General features: G+C 35.0%; 1 protein-coding gene across 1 annotated transcript; it reads left to right on the forward strand.

Annotated features, from left to right (window-relative positions):
* The first annotated feature begins 60 nt into the window (after positions 1-60).
* LOC136801145 (uncharacterized) lies at positions 61-14,237 on the forward strand. The gene is made up of 8 exons (XM_067057768.1): positions 61-850; positions 6,196-6,581; positions 7,268-7,578; positions 8,653-8,773; positions 9,426-9,879; positions 12,296-12,329; positions 12,777-12,834; positions 13,331-14,237. The coding sequence occupies exons 2-8, from the start codon at positions 6,305-6,307 to the stop codon at positions 14,122-14,124; spliced, it is 2,049 nt and encodes a 682-aa protein (XP_066913869.1). The 5' UTR covers positions 61-850; positions 6,196-6,304; the 3' UTR covers positions 14,125-14,237.
* The last annotated feature ends 3,381 nt before the right edge of the window (positions 14,238-17,618 follow it).

The raw sequence follows: 17,618 nt of genomic DNA on the forward strand, positions 1-17,618 counted from the left end.
ATAATGGAAAGTGCTAATGTCGGCTACGCTAACTACGTATGCATTATGTCTTTCTTTTTCAGTCAGAAAACAAAACAAAATGAAGAAATAAATAAAAGAAAACAAAATAACAAAGGAAACAAATCGATGGCATGCTGTAAATTGACACATCTTCATTATATCGCATCTTCGAATCAGGAACTAAAAACCGGACAAACGAACGAACTTTCCGGACATTCAATGACGTCATTAAAATAATGTATCAAATGGAACGCATTTTTTTTCGGGAAAGTGAATGTCATCTTTTCCCTGAGTGAATATAATCGGAAATACATATACTGACTGGTCTGTAAACATTATACATATTTGTATAATATGCGGATAGTCATTATGGTATAAAGCTAATGAAAACGAAATTGATACCTTTTCATTTATGATAAATGGACAAATTATCGAACGATTAGCCTAGATTAGCCTAAAAATTGATTATCTCAGATGAGATCACATTCATTTGAAGTCTCATAAATGACCTCTTGAACCATTCACTTGATTACATCATCGAAAATGTTGTGAAAATACATAGTTTACACTGTAACCAGATGGGATGAATGCATTTCAAAAATTTGTAATTTACACCCGGACAAACGACCTCTTGCACCGGACACTTGATGACATTATCATAAAAATGTTGCGAAAAATGAAATTTTGCTTTCATACTGTATCCAACCAGATGGGGTTAATTCATTTTAGTGATGATGTCAATGTGCAGCCGGACAAGAGATCTCTTGCTTGCACCGGACAGTGGATGACGTCATCAAAATGTTGCGAAAATACATAGCTGCTTTTCACACTGTATCTAACCAGATGGAAAGTAAGTATATTTCACGATGGACATCTTTTTCATTAGAAAACAATTTACAAGAACGGCGTGTAGAATATACCCCCGATAAATCAGTTAGTCCATTGATGGGGTTCTGAGAGAATTCAAAAAGGGAATTTTAAAGGATTCAAGTCCGACTCTAAAGAGGAGCTCAGAACAGTTTGTATCGAAAGACTGGATATAAGAAAAATCTTAAAGCCTCTTTAAAGTCACGGTTGTTCTTATATAGTAAAAAAGGCACCATCATTTTTATGTAGCTGTTACTTTCTCTCATGCATTTTCGATTGAAGAGGTTGTTTTTTAATTGCTCAATTATGGAAGACGATTGCTTAGCATTTCCTTAACGATTTGGTTATGTCATCCTTTTAGAGTTGTCAATTTATATTGCCAATTCCACTCTTCTCTTTCGCTAATGATATCAGCAGGTTTTGTTTTGTTTTGTTTTGGATTCTGACTTGAATTCTGACTTGGATCTACGGTGTCTATAATCTATTTCAATTCGTTAAAATTTCAGATTTTTGGAATTTTAACACATTGAGCTCTACTTATATGTATGGAGCATTGTATCAACATTTGTTTTCTTACTTGTTGTAGTCTATAGTTTAGTAGCCCAATGGGCCACTTATAGCTATTATTTGCTAAACTAGATGGCGTTGATAAGTGGCTTAGTGTAATTTGGCAGGCTCCATTTTTTGACTTTGCTTGATGTGGTAGCAAATCCGTACCACTAGAATCTGGATTCCAGTCCCTTTTTGAAGAAAATCAAACAGAAAACCATGACCAATAGAACATTCTTTTCAAATTTTGGAGGTATTTTCTTGTTTTATTATATGGCGAATTCCTCTAGTCTACTTCACTGGACTCAACGACATTAAAATCATCAGAAAGCAAATTTCAGTCATAAGTAGACTCTAGTCTTATAGTTTGGTGAATAATTTGTTTACGTGATGGCGTGATCTATCATTTCAAAAAGCGTGATACTGTACGTGATTGGTAAGATGATTCTTTCGTGTGATCATGTGATGTGGACATTTTGAGCGTGTGATTGCGTGATAAGGGGCCCTACTGTTCGGGCCCTCTTTGTAAGTGTAGCACTGTATTATAGTACTTTGAAGACATGTGAAAATTTTGTTTTTTGGATTTTGACTTAGATCAACAACACTGTTCCTATTTTAATCGAATCGTTCTCCCATTGAATACTGGTGTATAGAAATTTATCAGCTAAATTTATACCAGGAGTTTTAACCCTTGCTAACCGCTGAAGGGGACTTGAGTTTATAGCAGTATTGAGGTCACTAGTCAATTCAATGACTTTTGTCATATTTATAATATGAATGACTTGATTTGTTTTTGCTTCTCATAATTTCACTCCTATATCCCAGTCTATATAGTAAGCTTACCATTCCTAATTTCATTCATTTCATTCCTTAATTTCTATTACGGTTAATTATAATGCTGTTATTTTTGGTAATGTTTATAAGATTCCAACTAAATTTGCCAAATTTAATTCTCGCCAAAATTAATCCACTAAGGGCAGCTTAAGGTATATTTTGTATCTGATTGAAATTTGTTCGAAGACAAAAACGGTCCTTTTGGAAATGCATGGTCAGACAAACCCTGAAAAACCTGGAAAATAAAAACTTTTTGATAAATGTCAGGGAACTGACAATTATTTTGCGGACTTTTTTTATTAGAATAGCCGTATTCCAAAGGTCTGTACTTCACTCTTAAAGATATTTCTACTTTCTGGACCAAAACTTCTCTTTTGATATCAGGAACATTAATTTGGAATCCCGGAAGGGGCTCGACTTTAAACTTTTGGAGGGGAAATGAAGCCATCCAAAACGCGAGACCCGCGTGGTTTATACACAAACGCCAGATGGAGAGTAAAACCTATCGCCAGATTTCGAAAAACATACCGCTTAAAAGCAAAGAAAGAGCTATATTCAATATGTCATTCTAATATTTTTCTTTCTTTTGAACTCAATGACCAGGAAGATTGTTAGCCTAGAAAATTAAGCTAGTTTGATTCAGTCACTAGGATAAGTCTGATGGTAAGTTGTGACTGAATAACTAGAGGCAAGCTTAAAATCCGTAAATATAAAAAATCTTTAAAGCGCCGAAAACGCTATATTGCCATAAGCCGTGTGTCCTAGCCTTGTGAATACGGGTTTAGTTAACTAGGCTAGAAGATGTTTCTCGTCGGCCTTAGATTTTGACGTTCGGCCCGTGCGGTCGTTAAATGACCTGTTTTGATCTCAATTAAGCGTAAATTTATGAGGTTTTATATTTGCTTTATAACGACTTCCTCTACTACGCATGCAAAAGCGAAATGTGCTCGATTGCTTAATTGCTTGTCGCCACATTAGAGCCTACTTTTTGTATTAATTGCGAAAAAAAAGAACCTAATTAAAGCAAACTGCTGAAATTTGATTTAGTAAATGCAGAATATTAGCTCAATCTTTCCTTTGTTAAACTCAATTAGCCCTTTACATTGTACATTAGAGTAGACATTCTCTAATTCGATCTTTGTGGGATAAATAAAAGAAGAATATCGAACTACGAACTTTTCAAATTAAAGGTCTTCTACCTTAAAGGAAGAAATTTTAGCGGAAAGAAAATTTGGCGGATTTGGCGGATTTGGCCAGAATCCGCCAAATTAAGTTCCCGCCAAAATTTCTTTTTTCCGCCATCCGCCAAATTAAATTCCCGCCAAATTAAACTTTTTGAAAATATGATCTCTTTTAAGGTGTTTTTGCATTTTTTTGCTGTTTTTACGCCATTTTAAGGATACATTTTTCAGCAAACGCCAAATTAAATTCCCGCCAAATTTAGTTTTTTCGTCCATCCGCCAAATTAAATTCCCTCTAAAAAACTTTTTCGGCCATCCGCCAAATTAAATTCCCGCAAAAATTTCTTCCTTTAACTAGTTCGACGATTCGAACTAGAGCGAATGGACAGTTTATATATTTTAATGAAATTCCCCAGTTGTAGCAAAGTTTTGAAATTGCTGTAAGACTAAATTGAACAGACAACTGAAATTCCTATTTTGTTTTACCCTGTTGTTATCTAAGCCAAGAAAATGTTTTGTAACTTTGTCGGGTGGGTTTTTTCACAGTTTTTTGGGCAAGTTTTGAGGATTTCACTCGGATTTTCACTCGTAGAAAATAGACCAATATTTTTCGTTTCACTTAGAAGAGCAATATCGGAAAACGCCCAACTATGAATGTGAAATCTCCGATCAAACAGGATTTCCGGAAAAATGTCATTTATAAAAAATCTAAATTGTTTTTCCTTTTCCTGTTTTGTTTTTCAGTTATTTGGCCCTGTCATGGTTTTAAGTGAGATTTAAATGATAGATATTTATTAAGTACATTGTTTCCGTTATTCATATCAGCATAAATTATGCGTCTTTTGATCACTGCTGAGAGATTTTGACCATTTTATGATATTGTAATGGAGGCTAAACAATTATGTCTTGCACATTTGTCCTCGCTAACGTGCTTTTAATTTTTACTTCCCCCAACTTTCGTATAAAGAGGAAGGGAAAGCTAGCGTAAAAATTCAATGCCGCAAAATGTCATTTGAGTACTTTTAATATTCAACTATAGCGGTATGGTATGATATTGGACGATGAAATAGATCTGAGGCCGACTATGTATATGGTGTTATTTATGTATATTTCTTAAAAATCTATTTGCTTGCATTATAACAACTATAAGTTGTTGTTTGTCGATGTTGTTAATTGATGTTGTGTTGCTTCCAAGGATAAACCAATGGGTGCGATAAGCGTTTTTACGGCACGGAACTACCGCGGTACGGTATGATATGTACTTTTCCATTATCATATTTTCTGATGTACACTGAAAATCAATCTCATTTTGGCTTGCAAATGATTAGTGATAGCAGGGACCTCCACCAGGAGCTGACGTTGTCGCTTGGCTTGAAACTTGTTACATTGCCATAAAATATAACGGATTTATTTTTCAAAGTCTTAACCCTTTAAAATTAACATACTTTAATATTATCGGATTTAGTAAATTGCTTAGAACCGGTTGGAATTCTTTTTGTGGCTTACATATTAAGTAATACGAATTTATTATAAGACACGAGGATAAAAATATGATCAGCCAAGATCCTGGTTATTAAAACCTTGTATCCTTTGATATAAGAATAAAAAATGCTCCGTCACATCAGTTCTTATCTATATTTGCGGAAAATCGTCGCAGGCTTGGGTGTTCTTAAGATATTCTTAAGATTCTGTAGACTTTTATTTTTTTGTTTGGGAGCCTTAAAAAAAGATCCTTAAATTAGTGTATTCTTATATCATTTGTAATCTGAGGCTTAAATTGTTCCTACTATGTTCTTAGGTTTCATGCAGATTTCTGCGTTCTTATAAAATTATTCTTATAAAAAATATATGAAAGACAGAAAACCCCTTGGAATCTGTATTATTCAGGGGAATCATTTGCTAGGTGCCATTCAGCAATCTTCTTGATGACTGTGTTGTCTTGTTAGTGGTACACTCAGATACTATTTGTAGTGTTTTGAGATATATTTTTGGAATGCAATTATATTATACTGTCATAGTATGATTAACCAATGTACAATATTTTCATTATCATTGGTTATATTTAGATGGCTAATTAAACTAATTTCTGTTTTGTTTTGGTAAACTGTTTTCGTAAGAGGTTATATTGTTCAATGTGTACAGACCGGCAGTGTGACTTGGGTTAAATTTGTTTTTGTTTATACCCAAGCTAGATTGTTTCTCGCAATCGTTAAAATTTGTCTTGGTAGATTAACATTACATTACAGTGCCCAACTGGCGTTCAACGTTGTTTCAACGTTAATCTAACGTCAAATGGACGTTGTGAACGTTAGATAAACGTTGAAACAACGTTGTGTGCCAGCTGGGTAACTTTAGTTTGTTCATCATCCTCTTTTTGGTGACTTTATTTGATAAGAGTTTCGGAGTTACCAATATTGTTTCAGGTGGCTTTGTAGCCATCCCTGTTTATTGAAACTGATATCAGTTCCTACCAGCTCTTTGAAGAAGTTATAATACACTCTAGATGTCAATACTTTTAGCCCTGGAGGAGAGCTGTTAGAACTGAGGGTTCAAAATTTACCGATGTAGGAGAAAATCTTTCACTTTTTGCACATTCTAAACACATTGTTGAACACTATTTGATTGAATAAAAACATTTTCTAAGATTTTTTGACTTTATACAAAATTTAGTCTTTAAATAAAGTGACCACTAGCCTCCAGATGATGGGGCACTTGAGTTTTTTCTGGTTTATGTGTTTACATTTTGCTATTTTTCTCATTTTAGCTCAAACGGTGGATATGAAAACATCGAAAAAAGCAAAAACCCAAAAACAGTAACACTGATACAAAAAGAAAACGAAAAATTCATACAAACAAACTATCTAATCCTCAAAATGGTCCTGAACACAATCATCTTATACTTCCTCTTCTACATATACTCACCGGTTAATGGGTTGTACGTAAGCTATCAACGTTTGGAAGATTTGAAAGTGACACGTACTTCAAGTGGTGATCATTGGTTCGCAGACAGCCAGTCAAAATGTGAACGTTTCATAAATGCAATCTTTGAGCCTAACGAACTTCGTTGTAAATGTCCACATGAGCTTCCACATTTTTTTGGCGAGAATGGAGAGTGGTATGGATGTTATGCGGATAACCAGATAGATGATAGTAAGTTTTTTATAAGATGTGTCTAGTTTAAGGCCGGACTCCACTTTCGTGCGAAATGGACGACAGTTTTTTTCTTAACCTGTTTTGCCTGAAGAAAAGATTACGTCATAAAAAAGTTTCGCGCGAACAAAAAAAAAGTTGAAGGAAGTTCTACTTTTTTCATCCGTTACGTCAATTTCGACCAATGGAATTGCTTCATTTCTCAACCGACCTTACAAAAACGACAAAAAGTTTTCGCTCATGTCGCGCGAAAGTGGAGACCGGCCTTTACACACATTTTCAAACAAGAAAAAGGAAAACCGTCTCCTCAAGCGCTAGCAAAAATTTAAGATTATTTTTTGTTAATTCTGCTTTGCCAGCATAAGAGGCGCTCCTACTTTCTATACCATAAAAAAAGAATATGTTTCATTCTCGAGGAAAAATATCAAGAAAACGCTAACATTATCCAATCAGAAAGTTTGTTTACTTGACATTTTTTTCAAAATAGAACACATTTGAAACCCGTGTATTGATATATAATTCACCCGAAGAATTGAAAGTTTTCCAGAAAATGTTAGATAGGTTTAGATCCTTTAGCCTCTCGGTATTTTAGTAAAATCGAAAAATCAAAGAATTTTACCAGAAAATAACATTGAATAACATGTTTTGTTCCATCAATATTCTATTTTTTCAAATTTCCTCTATAGGTTGCCTATTTACAACTGAGACTGGACACATTCTCAATATCCATCATTCCGACCAATGCGGTTACATTCCTACTAACCATCTATTACATCATCAAAATAGCCTGGAAGAAGGGATGGAATGTAGGCTGGAGGAAAATGATATCCCTCTATTAATACATAATAGCCAAGAATGGGAGTTGCCGCCCGTGACGCCCAATGAGAATAATGACGAGGGTGGGAATCAAGTTTTGGGAAATACAGAATCGGTTCAATCGTACCTGGAAAGTCTGGTGGATGGACAAATTTGTAAACGTTATGAAAATCGACTTTTGGTATGATTTCATTTCATTTGAATTATGCAGTCTTGATCTTCTGGGGGTAACTGGACTATATTGTTTCTGGCCTTGTTCTTAATCGATTAGCAAAAATATTCGAATTATTAGGTAAAGATCCCAATTAACACGACTTTGCAGCTTTCCAGGAACCGATGTTTTAGCTCAAATTCAAGAAGATTCGAATTACAGAAGTTCGAAATGATAACGACTTTATATTCTTCCTGGCGCTAATTTGAATCAATTTTCTATATCTTTAGACAGAATCATTCCAAAGACAAAACAAAAATTAGTTGCGACTCATTGTTTTTAAGAACTTTAAGATTACTTTAAAGCCTTTTAAATCCGATTTGTAGACCGGATCATCATACCGATTTCCGGTTTTGGTATTCAGGCACAATTTTCCTTATTGTAACAATCCTAAAATAGAAAGTGTCGCATCTTATTTACCAATGCAAACAATTTAATTGTCTTTGTAGTAAATTGAGTTTTGGATCTTACATTAGAAATCTGTTTTAGTGAATTTTCTTTATCCTGCATGAATTTATAAGTCAGAAAAAGTTCATCTCGTCTTAAATGATTTGTAGTAGTTTTTGATAATTGTAGGGGACCGAACCTTAGAATCCGTGAGATTTTTTCTAGGTTGCAAATAATTGCGTTGTTTTTGAAAGCGAATGCGTTTGAAGTCATTTCCGTTATTAGGGGACGCTGCTAAGGCCTGGAAATTATTATTAAGGGCTTGCTAAAGACAACCTATACAAAAGTTCACAGAGTTTGCCCTAGAAAATGTATCACGGATCACAAGGTTTGCCCCCTATATAGATGGGGGATTACCACAGTGGTAATTTAATTGCTAATTTTGGGGAAATTCATATTAACAACCTTTTTAACTATGTTCCTCGAGGATTTAAGTAAGATTTTACATGCACGTGAAAGATACTAAAGGGTTTATGAGCTGCAAGCTGAGGGGCTAAGGAAGTGTGAATTCAAGTTTTGGAGAATTTCGTGTATTTAGAGGTTCGTTGAATTATGAATAATCTACGAAAATCATTTTATCTTTCTTTAACCTTTCAGATTAGTAAGTATGAGTGGATTATTGGCCGGTTATTACGTGTCAGATTAAAATGCCGGAAGCCAAATGACAACCGAATTATCAAAGGATGCTTTATCGGCAAAGCTCTGGGAACCTCCACGTGTAAGTGTATTGGTTTTGCTCTCAATTTAATTTGATTTAATTTTTCCTCAAGAATTTATCTTGCAGTTTCTGTGTATCTTGTGGCCTTTGTATATCTGAAAGTAGCTCCGAGAAAGGAATTAGGAATTTGAAAGTTTTGAATTTTGAAAATAATCAAATTTGAATAAAAATTGGGGTCCTAGCTGCGGGTTTGGAAGTAGACAGGAGACACGTCCTGTATTTTTATAATCTGATGTATACAGGACGGGTTTGACGTGAGGCAGATTTATAACTCAAAAAATTTACAGTGGGAAATTCGAATTTATCGCTGTCCTCACTTACTAAAATAAAAACCTAATTTCGGAACTTGCGCTGGTTGTATTTTTGAACATCTAAAATAAGATAAATACATTCTAAGAACATGCAATTTAAAGTTAAATTGATAACAAAAATCGAAAAATTAACTAACAGGGCGTTTACACTCTTTTCTTCTGAGAACAATTTTATAAGAACAACGGGGCTGAGAAACGATGTCGTTATAAAAAGTGTATTGGTATCTGAGAGTACTCTGAACTATAACCTGTTTGAATCGAAATCAAGAAAACCAATGTTTTTGTTTTTGGTTTACACCTTTAGGAGAATTTTCATGAGCCTGTCAAAACTCTTTCCTTAGTTCTCATAAAGAAGCCTGAGAATCCGATTCCAAAACCGATTACGACAACGGCCACCCCTTTAACTACAACGACAACGACCATCCCCACTACGACCACCTCTACTACGACAACTACAACGACAACGACAACCCCCACTACGACAACGACCACCCCCACAACGAGCACCCCTAAAACGACAACGACCATCCCCATGACTATCCCTACGACCACTTCCACAATAACTTCTAGCCTAAAAAATGTTGCGAAAAGCTCGTCTGTAGCGACACCAACAAAAGTGAAACCCGTGGTAACAACAACGACACCCAAAACCACAACAGTAAACCCATGGTTTGAAGTACATCACAACAAGAGGACAAAACAAGAACAGGACTTAGCAGTGAAAGTTGCTCTTGGGATTGGCTTGGCAACACTGGCTATCATTCTCTTCATCATTTTCATCGTCATTTGCAGAAAGTAAGGAATTCTTTACTTCTTCAAATATTTTTCTGGATAAGCCCAACACTTTTTGTGAGCCTAAAATATGTAATGGGGGTACACTATACACACGCTTTCAAGGGTTTTTAGATATAGTTTGTCAATGCTCAAGTTTCCATGATAAAAGCCTGGGCATAAGCCCCTATAAAAGGTTTAAGCTTTAGTCTCTTGATCTTGTCAGTAATTATTTTTTCTCAAAATTACCCTTACATTGAAGAAAAACTATTTGCAAGCACTTAGACCAAGATAAAGACCAAGGTTAGTTATGAACTGATAATAATGTGTACAAATGAAGTCATGAAATTGTTGTTCCCAGAAAGGGCACGATGAACTCTTTTATAACAAGGGACAGCCCATGAGATGTTCCTTTTTGTAGCTTGTAATTAGTAGCATAGAGTGGAGTCGTTCATAATTACGTGCTATAGTTTTATAGCCCCTATTGCTGTATGGTAACATAACGATCATTGTTACGAGATAATTTCAGTACTACCGCTTCAGTTTTTCGCAGTGAGTATTGCAGTGAATTAATAACATGTAATTATTCGCAAGATAGTTCTCTATCATCTATTATGCAAACTAATTCGTTTCAAATTGGTGATGCTGATAAAATCTTTTTTACCCTCCTTCTTGGGGTCATTTTTGGGTTAACATGATGAGCTTTAATTAGGGTTGTAATATAATTAGCAATTAGCGTGCTAATACAACTCATATGACAATCTTTTAATTTGGAAGGAGAAAGATTCTCCCATAGAAAGACCAGTAAAAGTAATCATAAGATGTTTACAGTCCAGATAGACGATAAATTTTCTGCGAATTTCCAGGTCCTTTTATCAGTGCTTTTGTTTTGCGTGTTCAGATAAAACTAAATCTAAGTGAATAATGAAGTCAGTACAATAGATTTTGATGGATATGATTTAAATTATTTTAGCCTTGCATGGCGAGTTGGAGATTAAAAGACTTAATAATAGTCAGGTAGAATTAATTGAAATTTCACCACACCCCACACAAAATTGCCATCAAGCTGAAAATTGGAATATATGTTCTTTAGGGTATACTGAGTTACCAAAAAAACGCTTTCATTAGTGGTCTGTATAGTGTCGTTACTACGAAGCAATGACCACTTGTGTTATGTAACCATAGTCATTAGCATAATGTATCATTGAGATTGTGCAGATTCTCGATGTAGATTTCACAGTGTCTCCTATATGTTTGCGTCAGAAAACCTTTCTTTAGTCATTTATACTAATAGATTTGTTCCTGTATTTCTGAGAAACTAGGAGTGGTGGTGTTAGTGGCTATTTTAGTTTAAGGTACTTACTGGTTTCATCATGTAATTACCATTTCCTTATTGAGTCTAGACTTTGCGAAAAAAATTTTTTTTTTTCATTAAAGGGGATAAATTTTCTTGATTGTGGGCTAGTATTGGCTGGTTTCCTTAAGGGAACTAATTTTCGTGGGAACTAATTTTTGCCGAACTAATTTTCGCGTTTTTGGGTGTCTACCGCGAAAATTACTTCCGCTAAATGCAATATTTACTAAAAATCCTTAAAGCCCCTAGGAATATGAAAGAAATTCGCCAAAAAGTGGGTGTCAACCCCGAAAATTAGTTCTGCAAAATGCACTAATTTCGTACCCTCACACCGCGAAAGTAAGTAAGTTCCACGAAAATTAGCTCCCTCAAAATGTCAATAAAACTTGACTAACAAGCATTATCATTTCTTTACCAGCTCTACCTATACAAAATAGAAACACTTAACATTACACGCTTGAGAAATTGTAATTTTTGTAGTAATAGTAATTTATGCTGGTTCAGCAATAATCTAGCAAGAACCACAGGCGCTAGTCATCTTACACGCTTTTTTTTATAAGAATGGTGTAAATCGATTTCATCATGGATATTCTTAATTTTTTTGGGAAAATCATCCTAAAATATTCTTACAGCATTCTTATGTTAGGATCCTAATCCAGACTAGATTTAACATTTAGTACATACTTCTCAAAATTCCATGATGGTGATATTCTTAGCATATTCTTAATTCTTTGGTCATTTTCATCATGGACATTTTTATAAAGTGTATAAGTATAAAAAAAAGCGTGTATATATCCATCGAGTCAATAATAAACAAGTTTAAAATTAACACAGCAGTAAATTGACGAGCTCTCAAAATCTTAATAGCATCTTACATAAGAGATGTTTACTTCAAAACAAAAATATTAGATTGCCACCCCCTATGCTAGCTACTAAGATTGATTTGTTTATCTTCATGAAGCAGTGTTCTCTGCTAAGTGATTTCCGTACTTTAATTATCTGATAAATACTATGTTAATTAGCTTGTGATTTTCATCAATTTATTGATATTTTTGTTCTGAATATTATTTTTCTCTTATCCTTCAGATGTAAAAACGATAGAGCTCAAAGAAGAGAAAGAGTAAGTTTCTAAACTACATCATTTTATTCTCCCCTTTATTCCAAGGTCTATACTTTTTCTCTGTTGTAAAGTGTAGTAATTCAATTCGCCATTGACAAACCAAAATGGCCAATCCCAAAATTAGTGTCTGAGAAAGCTAAGAGATTTTCTGTCTAGCTAGCATTGACCCTTTTTGCATATTGAGGAGGGTCAATGTTCAGACAAACAGAAAAATTCTTAGTTTTTCTCAAGCAATAATTTTGAGTCATGCCCTGTCATTTTGTTAAACCTACAGTAGTTCTCGAACTGACGTTGACTCTTGCAAGAATTCCTCTTAAGGTAGTTTCCCTTACCACTCCCTCATTTCCATGATAAGATTCGATTCTGTGCACACAGGCACAATGTAACTGCTACTTAATTGTCCAAGTGGAGACAGTTTTTAATTGAAATGTCACGTTTTTTCCACAGCGGAATACTCAAGTTGGAGAAGAAGTTGACAATAGAAGTGAAAGATCTAATAAATATGGTGAGTGACTTTGCCCACTTAACTTTATATAACCCTATTGAGGCAGCTTCTCAATTTTGGCGGGCTAGCCAAAGGACTCTTTCGAAAAGTGGTACTCAATGTATATCAAGATATTTTTAAGCTGGAAATTTGATTGATTTATAAATTGACCCACATGAAGTAGTGCTAACCATATGGTACCACTTTTTTAAAAGCATCTAATCAGAGCTGACTGCTATAGTATTCTCCACGGTTTTTGATTTCTTTTTTCCCTTTTTTCTCCACCTTGGAATCGTTTACCAAGCATATTAAATTAGCTTACATTAACTTGACGTCTTAACATCATTTTCTTTAAACTATTAAAATTGAGCCACGTTTTCGCAGAGAACAGTTTCTATCCTCTAACCAACACACATAACGTCCATCTAACGTTATTTGGATGCTATGGACGTAAAACGGACGTGAAATGGATGCTTCCTGTGCCACCTTGGTAACCAAGATCTGATTTTTCTTTCAGTTATTTCATCAGTCAAGTCTACAGTACCGGTCATACAAAACGAAGAATTATATATGGAGTTGGATTTGAACAGCGTTGAACCAGAACAATATGCTGATCTCCAAACATTAAGACGACCCAATGAATCACGAAAAAATCCTCCAATACCAGATTTCAATTCAGAGTCAGGCGGGACACTCAGAAGACCTTCCGAGGATAGTGTTATCACACAGACCTCAAATTTTGGTGAACGATATCGCTCAACTATTAGACGACCATCCGAAGACAGCGTTAACACACAGACCTCAAATTTTGGTGAAAGATATCGCTCAACTGTTCGACGACCCTCCTCTGAATCCATTTTATCGCAACTCGGATCGGATTATAAAAATGGAACGTTTCCCCGATTATCAGAAGGACGCACTATCACGGGTATCCCCGATTTTGGTATACCGAAATATGGACGCGGAACTATGAGAAGACCGTCGGCTGAATCGCTTCCGCCTATTCCAGGATCGGAAAATAAAAACATGACATTCCCTAGACTTTCAGAGGGTCGGATGCCTATTCCCGATTTTTCGGAAATGTACCGCCCAAGCACAATGAGGCGCCCTTCAAGTGAGTCCATTCCGCCAATACCACGCGCCGAAAGTAGCAATACTCTTGCTAGCGTTTCTGAAGAATTGAACAGCTCTCCGATTACCGATTGTGATAAAATGAAACCCGAAACGGATCAATGTGATGATGAAGCGATTTATAACGAAATCCCAATTTATTTTGAAACTTATGCTGATCCAACTGAGGTAACAAAATAAATGGTATTATTGTCTTTGTATTTTCTGTAAATTATTCTTAAGCAAAAATGTTCTGTAAATATTCTTTGAAGATGATTTTATACCTAAGGGAAATATAATTTGTATATTGATTTAATTCTCATCCATCTCGCGTATCCGTAACATAACATTGTTTTGACGTTAATTTTAACTTCAATTAAGTGGCTCAAAAGCCTTGATACAGTTGGGTCTATTTAATTGGAACCTCTGTAACTCAAACGAGTTTTCTTGTGTCTCTTCATTTAGTTATAAAACTTATCCCATAGTTCGAAATTTCCTTAACTCGAACAAATTTGTGTTTCTAGTCGTTCCCCGTCGTGTATTCGTGTTATGGAGATTCAATATTCATGATATGCACCACTGGAGAGTCTTTTGAAAAAATTTAAAATTTTCCACCCAATACGTCACTTAAACAATAGAAAAAGTGACGTATTGGGTGGGACAAAAACAACATAAAAGTTACATAATTTCGTGAAGTCATTGCAGTCATCCCAACGTCTACACAAGATCACTAAAAAGGGAAAATTTAGGTGATGGGATAAATCTGAAAATTTATTCCGCCAATTACAGTTGTAAATATATATTTTTCTCTTTTGCGTTCACTGTAAATTTGACGGAGGATAGCATCGTATATGCTTCTTCTACTATACGGCTTTCTCGCCTTTATTACAACATATTCCGTGAAATATGGATGTTTAACATAAAAGGAATGATTCATAAAAAAGAAAGCTTTTTTTATGGAACACTATTGACCTAAATAACTTTGCGGGCTATTCAAAATAGCGACATTAGCAGTGAATCTCATTGTCTAACAAATATATATTGATCCTTTGGTTGACAAGACAATCAATGCGGAGAAGTGCAAACTCAACACGCGGCCACCTTCTCTAGGAAGAAATATGGTACTATGGACACTCCACCCTGGTGATGTTTTAGTTACGTAATAATGAAAGGTAAGACAAAATTTTGATAACCTTTTTGTTTTATATATCATATTTTCATACCCCTTATTTGTATATGTATAATATCTCATTTCACAAATCAATTTTCATGTTAGGTGTGTAATATTATTTTACGCGGATAGACTTACAATTTTAAGACAGTTATCCATTGTTTCTCTGGGCTCATCTACAGGCTGTCTTGGCAATCAATGACCAATATATAGATACAGGGGTGGAATTTGAACTGTGACCCTACATCTTTACTTATAACTTGATTAATCATTAAAAATCAAAGATACTCAGGGAAAAATCATTCAGTTATTGAGTATTTGTAGTTGAGATTTCCCTACGATTGCCACAAAAACATTTGACACCCGACTCGCTGAGTCTTTAGGATACTTGAGCTACTTCGAAAAGTCTTGCTTCCGGTTATAGAAATACCCTGAATTTTGATTTCTATGACAGAAAAAATACATTCCATAAAACTTTCACTAGGACGTACAGTGAGACGGTCGTTTTTGTGACAAAAGAACCTGTAAAAAATCTACTACATATAATTTATAGCTTAAGCATATTTTGACATGTAACAAGACTATATTTTCGATATACTCTCGATCAGGTTTCAGGTATCTATTGACCCTAAAAAAGCGTGGTTTTAAATTCACAATTTTCAATGACATTATATTAAAAAAGACTTTTACTTGATGGACACACGTGTGTAGTTTGTGGTTTTAAATAGAAATAGAAATTCAAGCAGCGAGACTTTTAAACATGTGTACGGATGAGCTTGCCAAAATCAAGAAAATTTGAAGCTTTGAGTTTTTTTTCCAGCCTGCATAAAGCGTCCCAAAGACGTCCATCTAACGTCAAAATAATGTCAGCTTTTGTACCAGCTGGAATCTTTCATGTGACGATGGGTTGATTGAACGGTGATGATGAGTCGTAAAGATTAAGGGGATTAAGTACCATAACTGATGACTTTGGGATTTTAGTAGCTGGGATATCAAGGCAATAAACTATTTTTTATTTATGGTGTTTCCCTGGCTAACCACCTGATCTTCCTAAAGCGATTTGCGTTCCAACATCAGAAGACAGCGCATGCGAACTTTATCTATTCAATAACGATTGCACGTAAGCTAAAGCATCTAGGTAGACTGAGCCGTGAATAACAGAAGCACAAAAATTATAAGAAAATGATTTATTGTTGGAATGTCAAAGCTGGAATCTTATAACGATTGGTATATGTTGACCTATTTCAAAAATACTTTGTTGCTGAGGAACGCTATGCTTCGTATTAAAACTTTCTGGAGATGGGAAAAAGGCTACCTTAAAGGAAGAAATTTTGGCGGAAAGAAAATTTGGCGGATTTGGCGGATTCGACTGAAATCCGCCAAATTAAGTTCCCGCCAAAATTTCTTTTTTCCGCCATCCGCCAAATTAAATTCCCGCCAAATTATACATTTTGAAAATATGATCTCTTTTAAGGTGTTTTTGCCATTTTTTCACTGTTTTGACGCCATCTTAAGGTTAAATTTTTAAGCGGCCGCCAAATTAAATTCCCGCCAAATTTAGTTTTTTCGTCCATCCGCCAAATTAAATTCCCTCTAAAAAAACTTTTTTGGCCATCCGCCAAATTAAATTCCCGCCAAAATTACTTCCTTTAAGGTAATCTTAGATCTGTTATAGTTTTACTTCATTTATCACACGCTCTCGCCGTTTGTTTTGAAATATTTTGACGTCAATCGATAATGCGTTCTGATTTTGCGATGGATCTTTCTGTGTTCACCGCAGCTTTCACAAGGAAGTCGTTTCTCTCCGAGCTGTGTGAACTGGATCTTCCATTATTCGAATTTTTCTATAATTCGAACTTAAAATTCTTTGAGGTACACCCATTCTCACAGACCCACTGGGAACCCTTCCCACTGGAAAAATTGGCCAAAATATCGTCCCCGGTGGAAAATTTTACTCTAATTTTTGTCTCACTGAGAATAATCAAATAAACAAATCCTCACTCTGCCTCAATGCAAAATATGATGCTATTTTTCCCATCCACACTGAATTTTCTGTCTTGAAAACAATGGAATTTAAATCCCCAGTCAAAAAATAATATATGGGGATATCAATGTTGATCGACTTTCAGTTCGTTATTTTCACCCCCACCAGCTGAAAAAATCCTAACGGGTCTGTGAGAAGGTCAATATAAGGTCAAAGTCCATACTACCCAAATCTAACGGAATTTGACGAGTTTAATGCTCCCAGTGGTTTCTGTGTAATTTATTCCTTTTTCGTAGGGTGAATGCCTGAAATCAAAAAGAAATTGTGTGTATGCGTGAATTAAAAATTTGTGTTAACGTAAAAATCGACTTTATATTCTTTTGGTTGCAAAACTGGGACGAGTTAATCTCAAGTGTAATAATAATCAGTTCATGATAAAGAATTACACTTTTTTATAAGAACAAGTAAATCTCTGCTCATACCCTGGCTTTTCTTATTCCTTTGAAATTTTCAAGTCTATTTGTTCTTAAGAGGTTCTTG

The sequence above is a fragment of the Clytia hemisphaerica genome, unplaced genomic scaffold, assembly GCF_902728285.1.
Source record: "Clytia hemisphaerica strain Z4C2 unplaced genomic scaffold, Clytia hemisphaerica genome assembly, whole genome shotgun sequence".
Lineage (NCBI taxonomy): Eukaryota > Metazoa > Cnidaria > Hydrozoa > Leptothecata > Clytiidae > Clytia > Clytia hemisphaerica.

What these genes read in the sequence shown, in the direction of transcription:
- LOC136801145 (XM_067057768.1), top strand. Translation starts at nt 6,305, where the DNA reads ATGGTCCTGAACACAATCATCTTATACTTCCTCTTCTACATATACTCA. An exon ending in TTCATCGTCATTTGCAGAAA is followed by an intron (nt 9,880 to 12,295) that starts GTAAGGAATTCT and finishes CTTATCCTTCAG; the next exon opens with ATGTAAAAACGATAGAGCTC. An exon ending in GAGCTCAAAGAAGAGAAAGA is followed by an intron (nt 12,330 to 12,776) that starts GTAAGTTTCTAA and finishes TTTTTTCCACAG; the next exon opens with CGGAATACTCAAGTTGGAGA.